This window comes from Arachis hypogaea, chromosome 18, assembly GCF_003086295.3.
Source record: "Arachis hypogaea cultivar Tifrunner chromosome 18, arahy.Tifrunner.gnm2.J5K5, whole genome shotgun sequence".
In the NCBI taxonomy this organism is placed as follows: Eukaryota; Viridiplantae; Streptophyta; class Magnoliopsida; order Fabales; family Fabaceae; genus Arachis; species Arachis hypogaea.
In genome coordinates, this window is record NC_092053.1 from 29,203,836 (window position 1) to 29,225,737 (window position 21,902).

General features: G+C 27.1%; 1 protein-coding gene and 2 long non-coding RNA genes across 3 annotated transcripts; all 3 read left to right on the forward strand.

Annotated features, from left to right (window-relative positions):
* Positions 1–5,692: 5,692 nt before the first annotated feature.
* On the forward strand, positions 5,693–8,225 carry LOC112772154 (AAA-ATPase At3g50940-like). Its single transcript, XM_025817035.2, has 2 exons — positions 5,693–6,986; positions 7,481–8,225. The coding sequence occupies exons 1-2, from the start codon at positions 6,000–6,002 to the stop codon at positions 7,868–7,870; spliced, it is 1,377 nt and encodes a 458-aa protein (XP_025672820.1). The 5' UTR covers positions 5,693–5,999; the 3' UTR covers positions 7,871–8,225.
* A 1,494-nt stretch (positions 8,226–9,719) lies between these two features.
* LOC140181609 (uncharacterized) lies at positions 9,720–11,071 on the forward strand. The gene is made up of 2 exons (XR_011876580.1): positions 9,720–9,819; positions 10,206–11,071. It is a non-coding gene; the product is annotated as an uncharacterized lncRNA (long non-coding RNA).
* A 4,296-nt stretch (positions 11,072–15,367) lies between these two features.
* Positions 15,368–16,821, forward strand: LOC140181608 (uncharacterized). Its single transcript, XR_011876579.1, has 2 exons — positions 15,368–15,556; positions 15,943–16,821. It is a non-coding gene; the product is annotated as an uncharacterized lncRNA (long non-coding RNA).
* The last annotated feature ends 5,081 nt before the right edge of the window (positions 16,822–21,902 follow it).

A 21,902-nucleotide genomic window follows, 5' to 3' on the forward strand; every position in this document is an offset into this window, starting at 1 on the left:
AATTATTTTTAATATTTTTAAGTTGTAAAATATTTATAATAATAATTACTATATATTTTTTATTTAATTTTTTAATTAAAAATTTTATATAATTTTATCTATTATCCCGTACAGAATACAGGAATATACACTAGTTTTAGTTAAAAATTTGATAATCATTCAAAATAATATTAAGTAGTTAAATAAAAATATTTTTAATAAGATCAAAATATTTATTTCAAGATAAGCTTTATTATTATTATTATTATTATTATTATTATTATTATTATTATTATTATTATTATTATTATTATTATTATTTTATATATATATATATATAGTCAAATTCGTTCTTGAAAGATGAATCATTTTTCAAATTATTCTCTAAAAAATTCATCATATTAATCCCTGAAAAATAAAACGTAAGTCAAATTAATTTTTTCGTTAGTTAGATGAGAACATTTCATGTTAAGTGCCACGTAACATGATAATGTGGTAGATTAATGCTACATGTCATAAAATAATTGGTTGACGTGTCAGGTTAGAGACGTGACATGCCATGTGTGTCACATGTCATAAATTTATTTAAAATCAAATTAATCTCTAAAAGTATATTCATAAGTTATTTTCATCCTTAAAATTTTAAAAATTGATCAAATTAATCTTTATATAAATTTTTCTTAATTTTTTATAATATTAAATTTTTAATATTTTTTAATCCTTCTAATTTTAATCCCATTTTTTACGCCTTAATCAACAAATTTTTTTTTCAGATAAAATAATAAAAATAATCAAATTATTACAAAGTTATTTTCTTATTTGTATTTTTAAATTTTACATTTTCAAATTCTAATTATTTATAGTTAAATTTTTTATACAAATAATTTTATCATATTATTATTAATTATATACTAAAAGTTTTAATCATTTAATCTCATTAAATAAATATAATAGTTATTTTAAATTTTAAATTTTTGAATCTCACCCAAAATTTAGTCTAACTATCACTAGTTGCCAATTTTATCTTTTTATATTTGTTTTAGTTCAAAATTTTTTCAATAAATCAACTTTAAAAAAAAAAGAAAAAATATGACAATTGAAAATACACAGAAAAATGGTGATAACTAAATAGTAATAATATTAAAAAAATTATATTAAGATGTTAAAATTCATTGAGTGATCCCACAAATTGATTTTTTAATTATTGAATTCTATCGTATAAACTAAACAATAACAAAAATTTTGAATTTAAAAAATCTAAAAGATTTAAATTTTAAAATAATTACCATATTTATTTAATAAAATTTAAAAAAATTAAATTTTTAAGTATATAACTAATAATAATACTTTGATAAATTATCTAAATAAAAACATTTCACTAAAAAAAACTAAAATTTGAAAATGTAAAATTTTAAAGGGTAAAGTATATTTTTTGTCCTTGAAGTTTAACAAAAATTTCAAAAATACTCCTAAGTTTATTTTATTTCAATTTTGTCCCAGAAGTTTTCGATTTGCATCAAATATACCCCTACTGGCTAAATTTTCAAAAAAATTAAGACCAATCTAACAATAATGCATGAAAATTATGCTTGATTCGCTTGTGTTGAGGGTTGTTCTTATGAAATTGTTGTTGAATTGGTCTTAAATTTTTTGAAAAATTAGTCGTTAGGGGCATATTTGATGCAAATCGAAAACTTTTGGGATAAAATTGAAACAAAATAAAATTTAGGGATATTTTAAAAATTTTTGTGAAACTTCAGGGACAAAGAGTATATTTTACCCAATTTTAAAATACAAATGACAAAATAATTTTGTAATAATTTAATTATTTTTATTATTTTAAGCAAAAAAAATTATTTATTAATGTCTAAAAAATAATATTACAATTAGTAGTATTAAAAATATAAAAAATATAATATTGTGAAAAAATAAGAGAGATTTATATAAGGACCAATTTGATTAATTTTTAAAATTTTAGGGATAAAAATAATATATATATATATATATATATACCTTCAGACTGTATTTGATTTTGAGAACAGGATAAGACAGTACACTAAAAATAGGACACAATGAACAGAAACATAAAGATTAGTATTTTTATATTTTATTTTAGTAATAAATTGAATATAAGATAAAACAAACAATAAAAAGTCCAATGTTACGTTTATTTTTTCTTTCAAACAAAATTTAGAATGACAAATAGAATAATAAAAGATATAATTATAAAAAATTTGTAAGAATAATAAAAATAAAAAAATAAGTTGTATTTCTATCTAATGTCACTGTATCCTTTCTATTCAGAAAGATATAAAATATACTAGTTCAGTATCTCATGACATAATACTTCTGTCCATATCCCTCCTATCAAATACAATTTTGTGTCTCTGTCCATGTTCCTCCATATTTTAGTGTCTTGTCCTTATAAATAAAACGTAATTTTAGGGACTAATTTGACAGTCACGTATCACTGACATATTAATTAATTATCTTGTAATACGTGGTATTAACTTATCACGTGATTATGTTATGTGATATGTCATTATCTAATTCATAGAAAGACCAATTTAACTTATATTTTATCTTTCAAATTTTAATATAATGAATTTAATCTTTTGGAAACCAATTTAAAAAATAAGTAATTTTCAAAAGTAAATTTGACTAAAATATATATTTATTTTTGAAAATATAATTTGAAAAATATTGGTTATCAATATTAATAATCAAACATATTTACATTTTCTCTCTTCACCTATTTCTACTATCGGTCTTCTCAAAAAAAAATATTTCTACTTTTCTTCTCAAAATAAATATTTATATTTTTTAAAAAATAATTATTTTTTTCAAAACTTAAACAAATAAACCCATTACTTTAACCAAAAGAATTATCTAATTAAAAACTTGAATATAATATCTCTCCTTAATAAGATTTTAGTTTGTAATAAAAATTATTTATTAAGGTAGGGCTGCACACGGATCGGATCGGATCGGATATAGCCTAAAATTCTATTCGATTCACACTGCACTCATTGGATTAGATCGGATACAATATCCGCAATTTTTCAGGCCGGATCCGATCCGATCCGATCCGCAAGTATGCGGATCGGATATCAGGTATATCCGCATAATTAAAAAAATTATTTTCAAATCCCATTTGGCTGTTTTTACAACAAAAAAAATTCATTTTTCACCTGTTTAAACATATTTAATTCTAAAATATTATCAATAAAAGTTCTCTTTAATAATTAAAAAAATAATAACACAAGATTTAAGTTTAATTATTCTAAGTCGGAGTACAATATAAAAAATAAAAAACAAGATATCATAATATTCATAAAACAACACACTAAAATTCATATCACATTAGGATTTATTTTCTTAAACTATGCTATTTATATGTGATGTACGGATATGCGGATTTGCGGATCAGATCCGCGGATATCACTGTCAAATCCGCAATCCGATCCTATCATAATGTGGATCAGATCCGATATCCACAAAATTCGGATTGAATGCGAATAATTACCGCCAATATGCGGATATTATCCGATCCATGTGCAGCACTATGTTAAGGAACAATTATATATCTCCTTAATAACATTTCGCTATACAATTACTTAATTTGGGCGTTTATGATCCATTACTAATTCAAATAAGAAAAACATATTCAATTTTAAAATAAAAATAGAAAAATAAAATTCGATCAAAATTCAATCACTAGAATTCTGGATGAAAAGACAAACGTTAGGGATAAATATTTTTTCCTTATATTTATCTTACACTTAAGCCAACTCTAGGCAACTTTGTATTTTTTCCATTAAAAGTAGTAACTCCTAACATTCTCCAAAAATACATATAATATTTATATATTTTTGTTACTCTTTCAAAATAATATTTTTGTTATTTTGATATTTTAAAAACAAAAAGTATCATGTACAGTTTTACCTACACAAAATCAAACACTAAATTAACTATTATATATTTATGTATAATTATATGTTGTTAAATTTAATTTTAATATATATTTTATATTTTAATATGTATTATATAAATATATATTACTAATTTAGTAACTAATTTTTAATACACAGTATATATAAAATAGTTGTTTTAAAAATATTTTATCAATATTTAAATTTAAACTATATATTTTTTTAAGACAATTATTCTAATAATTATAAAGATGTCAAAAATATCTTTTCATAATAATTTTAATTTAAAAAATGTGATTTTTTATTTTGTCATCTTTTATAACATACAAAAATCAAGTTTTAAAATCTATTATCTAAAGGTGAAAATGAAATATCTTTACATAGTGATAATTATAAAATTTTTATTGAAGTATTCATTTTTTTTTTTTTAATTTAGCCTTTAATCTTATATAAAGTGATATCTCTCTCTCTCTCTCTCTCTGATAGTCTGATGCATGCTATGCTTCGCCGTGAACACGATCTCGTTTCTCGCCGCAGCATGACCACACACCATCTATAGCTCTAAAACTGTCGCCAATATCACCGGTTGAAAGTTAATGTATATGACCACAAATGACAAATGTAATTTAAATATTGTACTTTCTTAACTAAAAGCTTTAGCTCTAGAAAGTAGAAAGTAAAAGAATCTTTGTTAGAAGATCCATAATGCCTTAGTTAGTACCCATCATGATACAAATTAATGTTAAAATAATATACTAATTAAAAGAAGCATAGCATGTTTGTCGTAAACCCATTGCACAAGTAATTAAGAAAATCTTGCTTGTAGTTGTAATCTATATATTATGTATTCAAAAGCACTTCTGAAGAGAAGCAAAAGAAAACTAAAAAGCACCAAAACGAGCAAATTAAAAGCTTGATTAATTGTTTTTCTAAATCCATGCACGTTTGAGGTACCAAAAGTATGGGAACCAAACACACACTTATACTTTTTAATATTAATAACAAGCAATGCTGGAGAGACAATAATACAAAATTATCTTATTTAATTTAAAGAAAATTAGTTATGTTTAGATTCTATAACAATTTTATGTAAACAACTATAACTTAAAAGGTATAATAATTTTTATGTAAACCTCTCTAACCAATAGCAGATTAGTTGAAGCATGAATAACTCATAAAACGTTAGCGCTGTTTATGCACGAATACTTTTTGATCTCCAAATTACAGCTAAAAGAAAAACAAATTAGTTTGTTTATAGAAAAAAATTTGATAATGCCACTCATTTTTCTTACAAATAAGTTTATTTATTCTTTATTTTTTTTCCTTCATAAACCGCGCTAATGTATAGCGGTTTATCAGTTCTTCATACTTCAACGTAATCTGTTATTGGTTAGAAAGATTTAAGTAAAAATTGCTAAACCTCTTTAAATTATAACGTTTTACATAGAATTATTATAGGACCCAGATGTAACCAATTCTTATTTATTGTGTTTGGATAATTTTAAATCCCATTTTATTTAAACATGTAATTAATAAATATAAACAAAAGCCAAAATACACAAGTTATGATTATCTATGCTCCACATTTTTCTTAATAATTAAGCATATGAATAAAATACGGTAGGAATACAATCCCTAACTTTATTCTTGGCCAACAAGTTAATTAAAAAATTTGAAGTTGTGACTCGTGATTTTCTTAGAAGACAACGTGCAATAAGAATATAAAGCATAACTGGTTTCTTTCTCAGAAACATCCTAGAACATGTGTCTAAAACAGCCTAAAAGAAGTGTGAATATTTTGAATACAAGTCTTCATATTAGTGATCTCCATGGAAGTCTTCATTAGTAGGCAAAGAAAAATGCTGAAGCTCTTTTTCTGAAACATTCTTAAGCAATAAACTCCAATTAAACAAACTAAAAGAAGTGTGAATACAAATCCTCATCTATGCTTATATAGTTCTGTGTGATTAACAAAACAATTAAGCTAAGCTAATCATCAATTAGTCTTAAACTAACACCATTGTCCATCTCCAATAATCCTGTGAGAACTATCTCATCTCCAAATTTTCCAGTTCAAATTCCAAAATCATGTCAAATAACACAAATAGCACTGTAATTGTATCTGCAGTTGCATCTGCTGCAGCCTCAGCTATGCTAATTCGAAGCGCCGCGAACGAATTGGTTCCTTCTGAGGTTCTAGAGTACTTTTCTTCAAAATTTTTCAATCTCAGGCACCACTTCTCGTCGCGATTCACCATTGCGATCGAGGAGTATCAGGGAATGATGTGCAACCACATGTATGAGGCTGCAGAGGTCTATTTAGGCACCAAAGCCGCTCTCGCGAGGCACAGAGTTCGAGCAAGCAAATCAGGGAATGATAAGAGTCCAGCATTCAGCATAGACAAAGATGAAGAAATTTTGGATGATTTTGAAGGAGTTAAGGTAACTTGGAGATTTTTCCGTTATTTTGAGCAACGTACTAATAGAAATCATTATATTAATGATTTCAATGGTTCTTCCAAGAGAGAAGTAAAGTCCTATGAACTAAGCTTTCACAAGAAACACAAAGACAAGATCTTCAATTCATATCTTCCATTTGTGTTGGAAAGAGCAAAGGCAATTGAAGAAGCAAACATGGCTTTGAATCTTTACACCGTTGGCAGTGAGAATGAATGGATTGGAGGTGTGGAATTTGCCCACCCCATGAGTTTCAAGACTCTCGCGATCGATGCGGATCTCAAAAACAAGATCACTGATGATTTGGACAAGTTTGTGAAAGGAAAAGAGTTCTATAACAGAACTGGCAAAGCTTGGAAAAGGGGTTACTTATTGTATGGTCCTCCTGGAACTGGCAAGTCGAGTCTTATCGCGGCCATGGCAAATTATCTCAATTATGATCTCTATGACTTAGATCTCAGTGCTGTTCCTACCAATAGGGAGTTGAAGAATCTGGTCCTTAACATGTCGAACCGTTCCATTCTTGTTATGGAAGATATTGATTGCACTATAAAGCTGCAGAACAGAGAAGAAGAAGAGGAGGAGGACAACATGGAAAGAGATAAGAAAGAAAGCAAGGTTTGTGTTTTTGTTTCCTAACATCAAATCAGTGCCTAAGAAATTTTTAGTTAGACACTTTAATACTCAATAAATTTTAATAGCTGTATCAGTCTCTCCAACTTTTATTAGACAAATCAATTCTCCTATCAAATTGTTTGTCTATATACAAAATTAGGATGAGAATTTCACAAGCTTTTAAGGATTATTTTATATCTTTATTAAATAATAACAGAAACTGATTTGTCTAATTTTTTACTAATATGTTAGAGATTAATTTGATAATTAAAATTTATTGAGGATTAAAATATTTGACTAAAAATTTTTAAAGTGTCTGACTAAATTTTAGAGAGTAATTTAGAGTAGTACACTTAATAAATGTTAAAAGTTCAGTCCAAATTTTCATGCTAAACTGAAAACATATGCATCTATTCATGTCCATCAGAATCTCTAGCTCATGTCAAACTAAAAAACATATTAATTTTTCTCATCTTTGTTTATGATTCTCTAAACAGGTAACACTATCAGGGCTATTGAATGCAATAGATGGTTTATGGTCATGCTGCGGCGAGGAACGAATCATCGTGTTCACGACAAATCACAAAGAGAAGCTTGATCCTGCTCTTCTAAGGCCTGGAAGAATGGACATGCACATTCACTTGTCATACTGCACTTTCTCTGCTTTTAAACAATTGGCATGCAACTACCTTAAAATCTCAGATCACAATCTCTTTCAAGAGATTGAAGGGCTCTTAAGAGAAGTGCAGGTTACTCCAGCAGAAATTGCAGGAGAGCTGCAAAAAAAAATTAATGCTGAAAATTGCCTGCCAGATATTGTTAAATTCTTGCACAACAAGAAAATGGTGGAGCAAAATGAGCCAAAGTTGAGCGTAATCATGGAATAATTAAGTTTGGTTAAACTTAATTATAAAGTATTGATATGGAGACAATATTGTCAAAATGGTTCAGATCAGACTTTGGAAATGAATCATTTACTCATGGTAGAGAGGTGCCACAGGCACATATATCCTATGGCGGTGTATTTTTCTTTTTTTCGTTTTTTTTTTTCTGTATGTGTAACCGTTGAAATATGAGGATATTATTTTGGTAGATAATCATTAGTAGTTTAGATTTTAGATGATGCATTTATTATTTATATTTTATAGAGAATGATTGAGTAGGTACTCTACATATGATTATATGTTTGGTCTTCTCCGTGTAACACACACATATCTATACACTAGTAATATATTATCGTTCTATTTATTTACTCTAATATTTCTGCTCAATAATTACGAATCTTAACATTTAATATCAAAATTGATGTGATCTAATGTAGTTAGATAAGCTATCTACAAAAAATCATATCTGCAAATTTTACGTTCTAAATATTTATATCTAAGCATGAAAAGAATACATTATAAATTATATATCTTTTAAAGATATAACTTTTAGAAAGTTTATATGTGTTAGACATTATTTTTTTATTTTAAAAAAAAAATAATTTTGTCTACTTTCAAAACTAATTCGACATTATCATGCCTTTTATTATTGTCTAACACTCTAGTCCAACCAACGACCACACCTACCTTACATCACTGAGGAGTTAAGTTTTAAAATAGTTTTTGAAATTGTATTCAAAGCTTAAAGTGTCTCTCAAATTAAGAGTTACTTAATTAGAAAAGTATAGATAGACAAAGAAAATATTAAATAATGTAAATAATAGATATATTGGATGTTTATTTTACTAGATGTATAGATGATTATTTTAATATTAAGATTTAAATGGTTAATTTGGAAGTGTAATGTGTTTTTATTTGATTAGTGGTTGTTTATGTTGTTCAAAATAGTCATTATTTACCTAGCACTCCCCTACTTAATTTTGTCCTCAAAATTAGATTAATTTTTTTTATATTGATTAAATATATGTGTAATACGTTATTATTGGAAGATTAGGTGTTTTTCTTTGATATAACGTTTTTTTAATTGATAATATTTAAATCGGATGGTCCGATTTATTTGAAGAAAAAAATAAATTATAAATTGGAGGGTCCGATTTTATAATTTTTTTTTTAATTTTCAAAGACACAAATTGGACCGTCCGATTTGTGATTGTTTGTTTAAAACACAACACAATATAAACAAATCAATACCTCCAATTTGTGTAACCCACAACAATGTAAAACACTTCTCTCCTCACAACATCTTGTGATACACCTCCCTATATCACATGAAAAATAAAAAGCACTCAAAATTACATTTATTTTTTTACATATTGGTATATCATTGGTGTAATACTCAATTATTGAATTTTACGGTGTTTTTTAAAATTATACGAACAGTACAATACGCCCTCTTGTATTGACAATACGCCTCCTGTATTATATATTTTAATTAAAATATATAATACAAGGGGGCGTATTGTACTGTTCCCACAATTTTAAAAAACACCATAAAATCCAATAATTAAGTATTACACCAAAATTTTTTTAATATACAAAAAAAATTAACCTCAAAATTACACTCCAACATTCATAACAGTTTTTCAATCAATTTCTGTCCAAAGCTGACCATAAAAAAGTTGAGCTGACACTCCAAAAATGACGTTGTATTGGATTTCGCACGCTTTTGATTAAAACAATGCCGTGTGTTTTGTTTGATATAATTTCACTCCATAACGTTAAAATACTAATTTCTACCCCTCTTCCCTTCACTGACAAATAAAGACTCTCCTACTTTTCAATTGCGCTGAATTGAGCTGCTATGTGGTACGATTTTTCTCATGAAGAAATCGAGTCGATCATGGTGTACGTTGCTGTGCTGGTCTGTTGACACGTATTGTCTCTTTGTTAAGGTAAGGATTTGGAAAAGAGAAAGATGCAGTTCAATGTGCTTTATTTTTTCTTCAGTTCCTTGACTCCATCTGTTTTAGCATTTTAATCTGGTCTTGCTTCTTGTTTTTGTTAGGACATGTGTGCTGATTTCTTTAAATTATGTGCTAAGGTTTGATGCGAACTAATTTTTTTATTATTAGGATATAATTTTTCGTTTGATTAAGGGTGGTATTTTATGATTCATCTCTGTTGAATAGTGGCATTTATTTTATTTTGATTTGCACTGTTTGTTAGGATTTAGTGTAACTATATGGTATAAGATCAAGGTTAGTAAATGTTGGTGATTCAGTTTTATTAGATGTGGTTGATCATATAGATACTAATCATGCCCTTTGTTGGATTGTAGATGGATGATGATCTGATTACCATTATATATCACTATGGATTCTTTTACACCAAATCCTGGTGGAAGTTTGGCATATTCTGAGTTGTCTGGGTTGGATGTAGACACTCTTGATATCTTCACAATTCAGGACTACCACAAGCAAATTGGATATGATAAAGTGAGTCAATGTTGGTGGTTGGCTCTGAATAGGCCTCTAAAGACTGGTCTCCAAACTCTCATCCCTGATACAAAGCTTATGGAAATGTGTTTTCATACCCCAAGAATAACCCAGTTCAGGGAGAGAAGACTAAAGGCCCTTAGATTACTAAGCTAGCAGCATCTCCAACACTGTTCATCAATCCAACAACCACTTAAACTCCAAATCCAACCCCAACTCCCACCACATTACCAACCAAAAACACCATATGCACCCCAACACCAAATCTCACTACATTACCAACATCAACTCCAAATCCAAGTCCAGTTCCTGACCATTGAAGAACCGGTTGCAAACCACAACCACACTAGTCTGACAAACATGATTATCAGCTTCTACTGCTTCTCCTGGTGGCACTTCCATTGGAGTGATGCTTGTTCAAACTTCCAACACCGTTATTACCGCTACCCATCATCATAATGAATTCATCTTCTATAGCTCAGCCAATAAACCAGATGAAAAGAGAAGAGAAGGGAAGGTCTGCAATATAATTAGCGAACATAAATTGGGGGTTAGGGATTTTAAAGGGAGAAAGAGACTAAATTGCGGCAGGAATCAATCCACCTTAATTTTTTTATGGTTGGATGAAAAACTGAGATTATTACGAGTCTTAGAGTGTAATTTCAAAAATAAAATTAAATAATTATTAATTTCAAAGATTACTTTAAAATTTAACTCCACTTTAAACAGTTACACCTTTCTTTAGCCTTCACTCTTTAACATATTTTATTTTTTCACGATATTATTGTAACAAGCTTAATGTTTAGGAAACTTTTGTTTGATATAGTTAATATCTCACCATATTAAATAATATCTCTTATAAGTTATTTTTGTGCCAAATTTTATTCATATTATTTACACTAGTAGCTCAACATGATCAGTCGTTTTTTTATTATTTTAGGCTCTGTTTCATTTTAGAATATCATTCCTTCTTATGTGTACTTATTTTATCTCCTATATTAAACTAATGCATACTTCTTTATTATCAGTCTTTGTTGGAAACTCAAGTGCAGTCAACTTCACGTGAAATTGATAACTGAGAGTCGTTAAATAAAAATTTAATCAAATTAAACAAATCATTTAACGGCTCTCAACTATCAACTTTTCGTGAAATTGACTGCACCTGAGTTTTTTCTTTGGTCTTTTTATATAAATGAGTGGGATGTGTGTGTTGGGAGAAGGGTGTGATATTATTACCCTTAATAAGCTATAGGTGCCTGCATCTTTAGCCGTTTGCCAAGGTTTTTAATTAAAGTGTTTATTATCACCATGTTTTCTTGTTTCTCTTTATATATAAACGTTATAAAACATATAATCTTGATTGTCATACCCTCATTAATATATCAATAAAATAAATTACTTTTACAACATCATAACATGTTAACAAGTAATAACTAGAAGAAGTGAATATGACAAGTATATTCGCTTAGCCTTGACTTGACTCCTCTTTCTGAAAACAACAAATGTAAAAGTAGAAGCTTGTAGCTAGAAAAGTGAATAAGGCAAAGTAATTAACCAAATTGAAACATTTCATTCTCCAATGCATACCTTATTATTGAATAAAGACAAGGAGGAACAACAACAACAGCATAACATGGTTGATTCTTCAAAGATAGATTCACAATTCCAAATTAGCACTAAAGCCTACTAATTTGGTTAACCCAAAAGTGATAGCCATAGCCAACAAGCCCCCAATAAGGATCCTGATAGAGGACTTAACCTTATGTGTGTGTCCCAACTCAGCACCCAAGCATCCAAACCCCACCAAAGACAAGCTAGACACCACCACACACAACCCAAGCCTTAAGTCTCTCACAAAAGCAAGGCGTTACCAACCTGTTTTTTTTATTTACTATTTAATATTGAGCCTTTAGTTCGATACCGCGTTTCAAAATCTGGGATCTTACATCGTTATAAATTTACTGTTGAGCCTTTACGTTGATATCGCGTTTCAGTTTTTGAGAAAATTACAGAAAATTGTTTTTAGTATTTAAAGTCACGTATCAAAGATATTCAAATAATAATAATCACATAGTTATTAATAATAATAAATACTATACAAATGAATTCAATAAGAAACTTGAATACAATTCATATCCCTCTGTATAAAATAAAATCTTAAATAACAAAGGCGAGGAAATTCTATGAAAACAACTCAACACACAAACTTAACTTAAATAAAACTAATAATCGCCTGCAGCTTCAAACTAAGTCCCTGAACCTGTGTCGCTAAAAGAGTGAAAGATTTTGGGGTGAGAACAAACCACTAGTTCTCAATAGGGAATAGGAATGCCGTAAAAGTAATGAAATAAAATGCAAATAACTAACTTTACTCAATAAAACTATTTTGTTAAACTTTTGGAAATACTTTTTTATTTTTACTTTATTAACTTATTACCTTCTTTAAATTTCCGAACTTAAACCAACCTCAATCACAACCTTAGTTCCCAATCACAGAGAAACAATAGCACAAGGAACAGATCAACAAACAAACAAATTGCAAAAAGACAAACAAGTCAAACAGCATAATCACAGAGAAAATACAACAAGCAAAATAAGACCAAATGCAAATGCGCAATCAATATGATGCATGTCTATCCTAAGCAGGTCATGAGCTCATGCGTCGGTTGTCTACCCGTAACCCGACGTTACTCGGAGTGAACCCCGAATATGGTCCCTTTACTGTGTCAATTAGACACCTTGGCATCATGGTTACCCGTGTCAATTAGGCCTCATTATAAAAACATTTTAATGTGTATCACAGTAAGGAACAGTACTATCAATTAGGCGAACATTCCCGCATTAGCAATTTGGCACAAGGCCCATTCACATTTCATTTTCATGAATCATAATCTACTTCAATTATTTATTTCATTCATGACTTTTCATTATTCCTCCACATCGCCAATTACATACTCATACCTCCGCATCACCTTATTATTATTCACACCTTCGCATCACCACATATTCCTTTACTTACCATACTTTAAAATATTAGTTTTTAGGCAGCCAAACTTCTTTAACGTTTAATAAAAATTCCTTTCCTTAATAAATTGGACTCAAGTTATTACTTAAACAAGAAACTTTTCTCAATAAAATAAACTTAAAACATAACTCTTTTCCTGATAAATTGAAAGCCAAATAGAATGAGTTTTAAATCAAATTCTCCTTTGATTAACGCTTTAAGCAAAGCCTCGAAGTTTTATAAAAATTTCTGCAGTATTTTCTCTAAAATTCGGACTTTGTCACCCTTCAAGAGTCCCAACCAAATCATTTTCGATCCTCAAAGATCATTCCTGATAAATCCGACAATCCAAATCCAACGCCAAATCATTTTATAAATATGAAAGCTAACCAGGTTCAATTTCAAAATCATTTCTCAAAATAAACCTGTAAATCAGATTTTCAAAACAAAAGCACTTTTTCGTATACCTTTTACAAAAATTTGGACAGCATCTCCCTTTAAAATTGGTAGGGCGGCGCGGGCTTCCCCGCTTGCCACCCCTATTTACCACCCATGCGGACTCCCTCATATTCCTATTAGAGCCTTGGGAATGGACTGATTATGCTTCACTGCATACTCTGAGTGTCTGTCATGCAATAGGACTTGTTCTAATGACAAGAGTTTGAGTTTTAAGATGAGTGACTGTCTGTTGAATAATGCTGTTAGCTTACCATTACATATCTCATGGTGTTAAATCTGGCTAACTTAATACTAATGATTTATGTATATGAGAGTACTAACGGGTTATTATAGACGAAATAGAGTTAATAGATAAATGTGAATCTTTTCCTTGGTTGCTTGCCGTAAAACTCCTTGTTTCAAACTTCTTTCTTGACATATGATTGATTTATATTCTAACCATATCTTACCATTCATGCATATCCTTGTTAGAGCTTAATTTTAAGCATCTTTCTAAATCCTTGCAACACATTACACTTTTTCTGTGACTTTTATGAGATATGGTTTCTTTCACATTTGCAAAATTGAACGTACTTACGTACCACACCTTTCTATTTCTTTTCTTCGATATTTTTGAGAATGGAATTGATATAAATCTTTTTCATCTTATATCAATTTTCGAGAGTAAAAATTTTTGTAAGGTGGGTAGGATATAACAACCCGAATTTTTAAAATTAAATAACGAAAATTTTATATAATTTAAATTAAAATAATTTAAAGTTTTGATTAATATTATAAACTAAAAGAAAAATTTATTTATTTATCTATAATTTTAAATTAGAAGTATTTAATTAAAAATAATTTGTAATTTGAAAAATAAGTAGTATTCTTAAAATTAATTATATTGATTAAATTTGGTTTTAAATTAGAACTCTACTCAAACCCTAATTTCACTAACCCTAACCCCTATTACTCAATTCACACACACGTAGCCCCCAGCTGTTTACCTTTCAGTGACATATGTTCGAAGACTCAGTTTGAAGCTGCGGGCAATTATTAATCTTATTTGAATTAAGTTATGTGTTGAGTTGCTTTCATAAAATACCCTTGCCGTTGTCATTTAAGATTTTATTTTATACAGAGTGATAGGATTTGTATTTGAGTCTTATTTAAATTCTTTTGTATAATATTTATTATTATTAATAATTATGTGATTATTATTACTTGTGTTTGTTGATGAATAATTTTGACTGATGAAAAACAAAATTTTTCAACATTTTTTTAAAAGTTGAAATGAGACATTGAACTAAAGGCCAATATTAAATAGTAAATAAGAAAAATAGGTTGGTAACGTCTCACTTTTAGTGCAATCATGAGTTGATGACGTGACGAAGGTTAGGTGTTACATTACTCATAAGTTTCTGTCCAGCGCCGATCATAAAAAAGTTGAGGTGGACTAATCTCTGCTACGCTGACACTCAAAAATTGACGTATTGGATTTCGCACGCTTTTGATTAAAACGACACCGTGTGTTTGATATAATTTCACTCCATAACGTTAAAATACCAACTTCTACCCCTCTTCCCTTCACTGACAAATAAAGACTCTTCTTCTTCTCCTACTTTTCAATTGCGCTGAATTGAGCTGCTATGTGGTACGATTTTTCTCATGAAGAAATCGAGTCGATCATGGTGTACATAAACGTCATCGTTGCTGTGCTGGTCTGTTGACACGTATTGTCTCTTTGTTAAGGTAAAGATTTGAAAAAGAGAAAGATGCAGTTCAATGTGCTTTATTTTTTCTTCAGTTCCTTGACTCCATCTGTTTTAGCACTTTAATCTGGTCTTGCTTCTTGTTTTTGTTAGGACATTTGTGCTGATTTCTTTAAATTATGTGCTAAGGTTTGATGCAAACTAATTTTTTTATTATTAGGGTATAATTTTTCGTTTGATTAAGGGTGGTATTTTATGATTCATCTCTGTTGAATAGTGGCATTTATTTTATTTTGATTTGCACTGTTTGTTAGGATTTAGTGTAACTATATGGTATAAGATCAAGGTTAGTAAATGTTGGTGATTCAGTTTTATTAGATGTGGTTGATCATATAGATACTAATCATGCCCTTTGTTGGATTGTAGATGGATGATGATCTGATTACCATTATATATCACTATGGGTTCTTTTACACCAAATCCTGGTGGAAGTTTGGCATATTCTGAGTTGTCTGGGTTGGATGTAGACACTCTTGATATCTTCACAATTCAGGACTACCACAAGCAAATCGGATATGATAAAGTGAGTCAATGTTGGTGGTTGGCTCTGAATAGGCCTCTAAAGACTGGTCTCCAAACTCTCATCCCTGATACAAAGCGTATGGAAATGTGTTTTCATACCCCAAGAATAACCCAGTTCAGGGAGAGAAGACTAAAGGCCCTCAGATTACTAAACTAGCAGCATCTCCAACACTTTTCATCAATCCAACAACCACTTAAACTCCAAATCCAACCCCAACTCCCACCACATTACCAACCAAAAACACCATATGCACCCCAACACCAAATCTCACTACATTACCAACATCAACTCCAAATCCAAGTCCAGTTCCTGACCATTGAAGAACCGGTTGCAAACCACAACCACACTAGTTTGACAAACATGATTATCAGCTTCTACTGCTTCTCCTGGTGGCACTTCCATTGGAGTGATGCTTGTTCAAACTTCCAACACCGTTACTACCGCTACCCATCATCATAATGAATTCATCTTCTATAGCTCAGCCAATAAACCAGATGAAAAGAGAAGAGAAGAGAAGGTCTGCAATATAATTAGCGAACATAAATTGGGGGTTAGGGATTTTAAAGGGAGAAAGAGACTAAATTGTGGCAGGAATCAATCCACCTTAATGTTTTGATGGCGAGTGTTGGATGAAAAACTGAGATTATTATTAGTCTTAGAGTGCAATTTCAAAAATAAAATTAAGTAATTATTAACTTCAAAAAGATCAGTTTGAGGGTTAACTCCGCCTTAAACAGTTACACCTTTTTTTAGTCTTCACTCTTCAACATATTTTATTTTTGGAGGTCACTCAGATAAACACGCCTAAAACGTCTTTTTTTAAAGATGTCTTTATGTTGTGTTTTAATTAGTTTTGGTATAATTTATTCGGTGTTCCTCATCACATATTATTAAATTCCTCAAAAGATTTTCTTTCCAAAAACACTAAAAAATATTTAATTTGGACTAAAACAAAAAAAATAATAGATTAACTATTAGATTTTTTTAAAAGATTATTTACATAAAAAATATATCACATTCATAAATATATATATATATATATATATATATATATATATAACAAGCTCAAGCGTTTAAAAATTTTTATAAATAAAAAAAATAATTAATTTATATTCGTACAATATATAAAATAATTACTATATTATTATTATATTATAGATTAAGATTCATTAATTTAATTTTTTTTATTTTTAATATAAGTATTAGAAATAAATAAAATTTTTATAATTAAATGTAGTGTAACAAAATATATATAATATTAATTAGTTCTTAAAAATTTTAAAAAAATAGTTTCTCATTTTAGTAAAATAACTATTTATTAAAGTAGACAAATTAATTATTTTTTTTTCATATACGGTTTTTTTAAGACATAAAAGCAATTAATTAGGACATTGGTTAAGATAATTAAAGTCACTATTTCATTAAATTTTTAATTTAAAGAAAAATCCTAGTTAATTTTGGTATAGAAATTTCGAATTTAAAAACATTGATAAAAATTATGTTGAATTTTGATTTATTTGATTTTCATTTAAATTAATCACTACATAAGTTAAAGTTCTGTTTTGAAGTTATATTCGAGCCTTAATCTGATTTTTAAAGTTTCAATTTACTTAGTTTGATTTTTTAACTTAGGTATCCGTGACTCATATTAGGGTTTTAAGTGTTTAGTTGAAAATAAAAAATAAGGTAAAAAAATTTCAATTGTCACATCAAATAGTCGCTAGAATGTATAATGTAGCAGTCGTTAGTCCATTTCAGCATGTCGTTAACGATTTTGTGAGACAGTGACAAAAATAAGATTAGGAACCAATGTGAGTCATAACTATTAAGTTGGGAGACATAATTGTTAGAACTGATTAGGAACCAATTGGGAGACATAATTTGTTGTTGCTTGATTAGGAACCAATTGTGAGTCATAACTATTAAATTGAGTAAATCGAAATTTTTGAAATTAGATTGAAATATAATTGTTAGAACTGAATCAGTGATCGAACCGATCAAGCTACTGGTTCACTGGTTTATTAGTTCAACTGATAAATTACTGGTTGAACCGATAAAACTGGTCTCACGTAAATATAAAATATAAAATAGTTAAAAATTTAAAATTAAAATTTGAAATGCATATCTTCACTAACATTTTATGAAGAATTGAGTAAATCGAAATTTTTGAAATTAGATTGAAATATAATTGTTAGAACTGAATCAGTGATTGAACCGATCAAGCTACTGGTTCACTGGTTTATTGGTTCAACTGATAAATCACTGGTTGAACCGATAAAACTGGTCTCACGTAAATATAAAATATAAAATAGTTAAAAATTTAAAATTAAAATTTGAAATGCATATCTTCACTAACATTTTATGAAGAATCAAGTCTCAACTTCTAAAAATAACTAATATAAAAAAAATCATAAAATTTTAATACTACAATAGTATCTTATTTTGACACAATAAAAAAATAATTAATTCACAAAGCCTATCATCTAACTATAATATCAGTAGATTTTAACACTAACATCAAAACAAATAACCTTAATCACAATACTAGCAATAAAATAGATCAAGTAAATTAATAAATTTTTAGTGAAATTTATATTTATATTAATAATGGTATATAATTAAAATATAATTAATTTTAAAAATAGAAAAAACAAAAATTAAATTAAATTAGATATTTATGTATACTATATAATTAGTATTTGTCAAATATAGTACTTAGAAGTGTAATGGTTAAGTGGCAAGTAGAGGTTACTTTTGCTCCAAGGTTTTTGGTTCGAGACCTTGTGGAGACATTTTAAAATTTTTTTCAAGCAGACCAGTTTGCACCGGTTCTTACCAGTTCACACCGATTTTATTCCTTAAACGGTCTAAAGAGTAAACCGAACTGGACTATAATCCAGTTCTAGTCCGGTTCACTAGTTTTTTGGTCGAACCAACCGATCCAGTTCGATTTTTACAACTATGGATATAATAATGGTAATTAAGTTGACCATTTAGTTGTTTTAATGGTAATTAAAATCTAATAATAGTTTATAATAAAAGAAACATTCTTTTGCAACAATGAACCTATAGTAATAGTTAGGGGTGTTCATAGATTAGATCATATCCATATAAATCCACAGTATTTATCCGTATCTGATCTGTAATTTGAGAATATGATCTGATCTGTAAGATGATCGGATTGGATCGAATCGGATCCACACTCTAATCAGATAGAAGTAAATATGTTTAAAAAAGTAAACAAAAAAAATTATTGACTTTTTTTTATAAAAATAATTTTTTTTATATTTTTATTTTATGGATATATTTGATATCTGATCCAAACATAAAAAGTGCGAATATCGAATTTGATCTAATGAGTTTAGTGCGGATTGGATCGAAATTTCAGCCATATCCCATCTGTAAACACCCCTAGCAATAATAACTAAAAAATTATAATGATTATATTTTTAACTAAGAGGAAGTGCAAAAAAAAGTACTAAATACAAGAACATTTAATCAAATATTAAAAAAAATTTTACTTTAAAACATACAGTTGGATTTTTTTTGCTCATATAATAATAATAATAATAATAATAATAATAATAATAATAATAATAATAATAATAATTGCTTTGTATATCACACAAATATAAACTTTTTTTTTCTATGATCTTAAGAAAGGTTTTGTAAGTCTCTAACTTTGTTGTCGATTTTTGTAGTGTTAGCTCTCATATTATCAATTTGATTCGTATATAATTCGGATGATAAATTATTTGGTGACGTGCTTTCTTTTTTACTGTGATATACTTGTTTTTTTATTATTATTATTATTATTATTATTATTATTATTATTATTATGTACATTAAAAAATAACAGGCCAAATTATTGCCATAACATAATAGAAGTATGGAAGTTTATCATTCTTCTCTAATGGAGGAAACAAAATTCTTTTCAATAATTTATTTAACGTTTAGTAGAATAAAAATAAATTTTATTAGAATAAATTTTAGTATGAGTTTAATATTTTTATTCATCATAAAATATTTATAGAATTACTCGTAGATAAATTTTGGAAAAAAGAAAAAAAACCATGATTTTTAATTTTATTTTTAAATAAACTTTATTTTTAATTTTAAAATAAATTTTATTTTTATTTTTTAATAATATTAATTTTTTACTGTATATAATTATTCAATTATTTTTTAATCATATATAAATAAATTACTCTTAATAAGACTTTTTTGTGTTATTCAATTATCTTTTTTTAAAAAATAATTAATTATTAAAATAATTAAAATTTTCACAACAAAAATAATAAAAAATTATGAATGAAAAAAATTAACCATCCTGATACTTTTTTGTATTTTTATTCATATTTTAATTATAAACATAAATATAATTTAATTATATTATTTATAAAATGTGACTATAGATGTAGATAAAATTTAGTTATATTACTTATATATAGTTTCATTGTATTGTATTGCTTATAAAGTTAGATTATAATTATGACAATAGAATTGTTCTTGTATTTTTATATGTGTGACTAATTGGTGGTGTTAAAACATTACTCTTAATTATAAATAAGGTTTATAATTTAAAAAATCAAAGACTCAATTAAAAAGATACGAAAAAAATGATGTTAAAATATTCTAACTCTTTAAAATAAAAATATTCGAAATTTAATTAAAAATTATTTAAAATTTAAACTCAATAAAAATTTATATTCAATGTATTTTGTATTAAATATATTTAATAACCTATTATATCATATTATATCATATTGGTTGAAATTAGTTTTTATAATGTTAATTTTTTAATAACAATTTATTAGAAAAAACTATCTTTTCAGAATTTTTTAAAAACTAATTAATATTATATATATTTTATTACAATATATCTTGTTATAAAAAAATTATTTATTTTTAATGCTTATATTAAAAATAAAAACAAAATTTAAATTAGTAAATTTTAATCTATAATATAATAATAATATAGTAATTATTTTATATATTATACGAATAAAAATTAATTATTTTTTATTTATAAAATTTTTTAAGAGCTTATATGTATAAAATAATTAATTAATTGTTATATATATATATATATATATATATATATATATATATTTTGATGAATGTGATATATTTTTTTATGTAAATAATCTTTTAAAAAAAAATCTAATAGTTAATCTATTACCTTTTTGTTTTAGTCCAAATTAAATATTTTTTATTGTTTTTGGAAAGAAAATCTTTTGAGGAATTTAATAATATGTGATGAGGAATACCGAATAAATTATACCAAAACCAATTAAAACACAACATAAAGACATCTTTAAAAAAAGACGTTTTAGGCGTGTTTATCTGAGTGGCCTCCTTTATTTTTTCGCGATATTATTGTAACAAGCTTAATGTTTAGGAAAGTTTTGTTTGATATAGTTAATATCTCACCATATTAAATAATATCTCTTATAAGTTATTTTTGTGCCAAATTTATTCATATTATTTACACTAGTACTCAACATGATCAGTCGCTTTTTTATTATTTTAGGAAGAAATATTTTTAAATATTTATTCAAATAATTAAAAACTCATTTCAACAATAGTAGAAGATAATTAAATTAAAAGAATACAAATTTATAAATAATTAATAGATATTGGTAGGTTCATTTTTACATGAATTTTTTACTCTTGATGTTACTGAATTATGCGAATTTAGTCCTAAAAAATTATCGTTTCAATTACCTCAAATGTTTTTAAATAAAATTAATTTCACCCCTTTTGTTAAGAAAGAATTTTTGTTTAATTATTCATTTCTTTA

Coding starts and splice junctions, on each gene's coding strand:
- LOC112772154 (XM_025817035.2), top strand. CDS start 6,000: ATGTCAAATAACACAAATAGCACTGTAATTGTATCTGCAGTTGCATCT. Junction 6,987..7,480: donor GAGATAAGAAAGAAAGCAAG/GTTTGTGTTTTT, acceptor TTCTCTAAACAG/GTAACACTATCAGGGCTATT.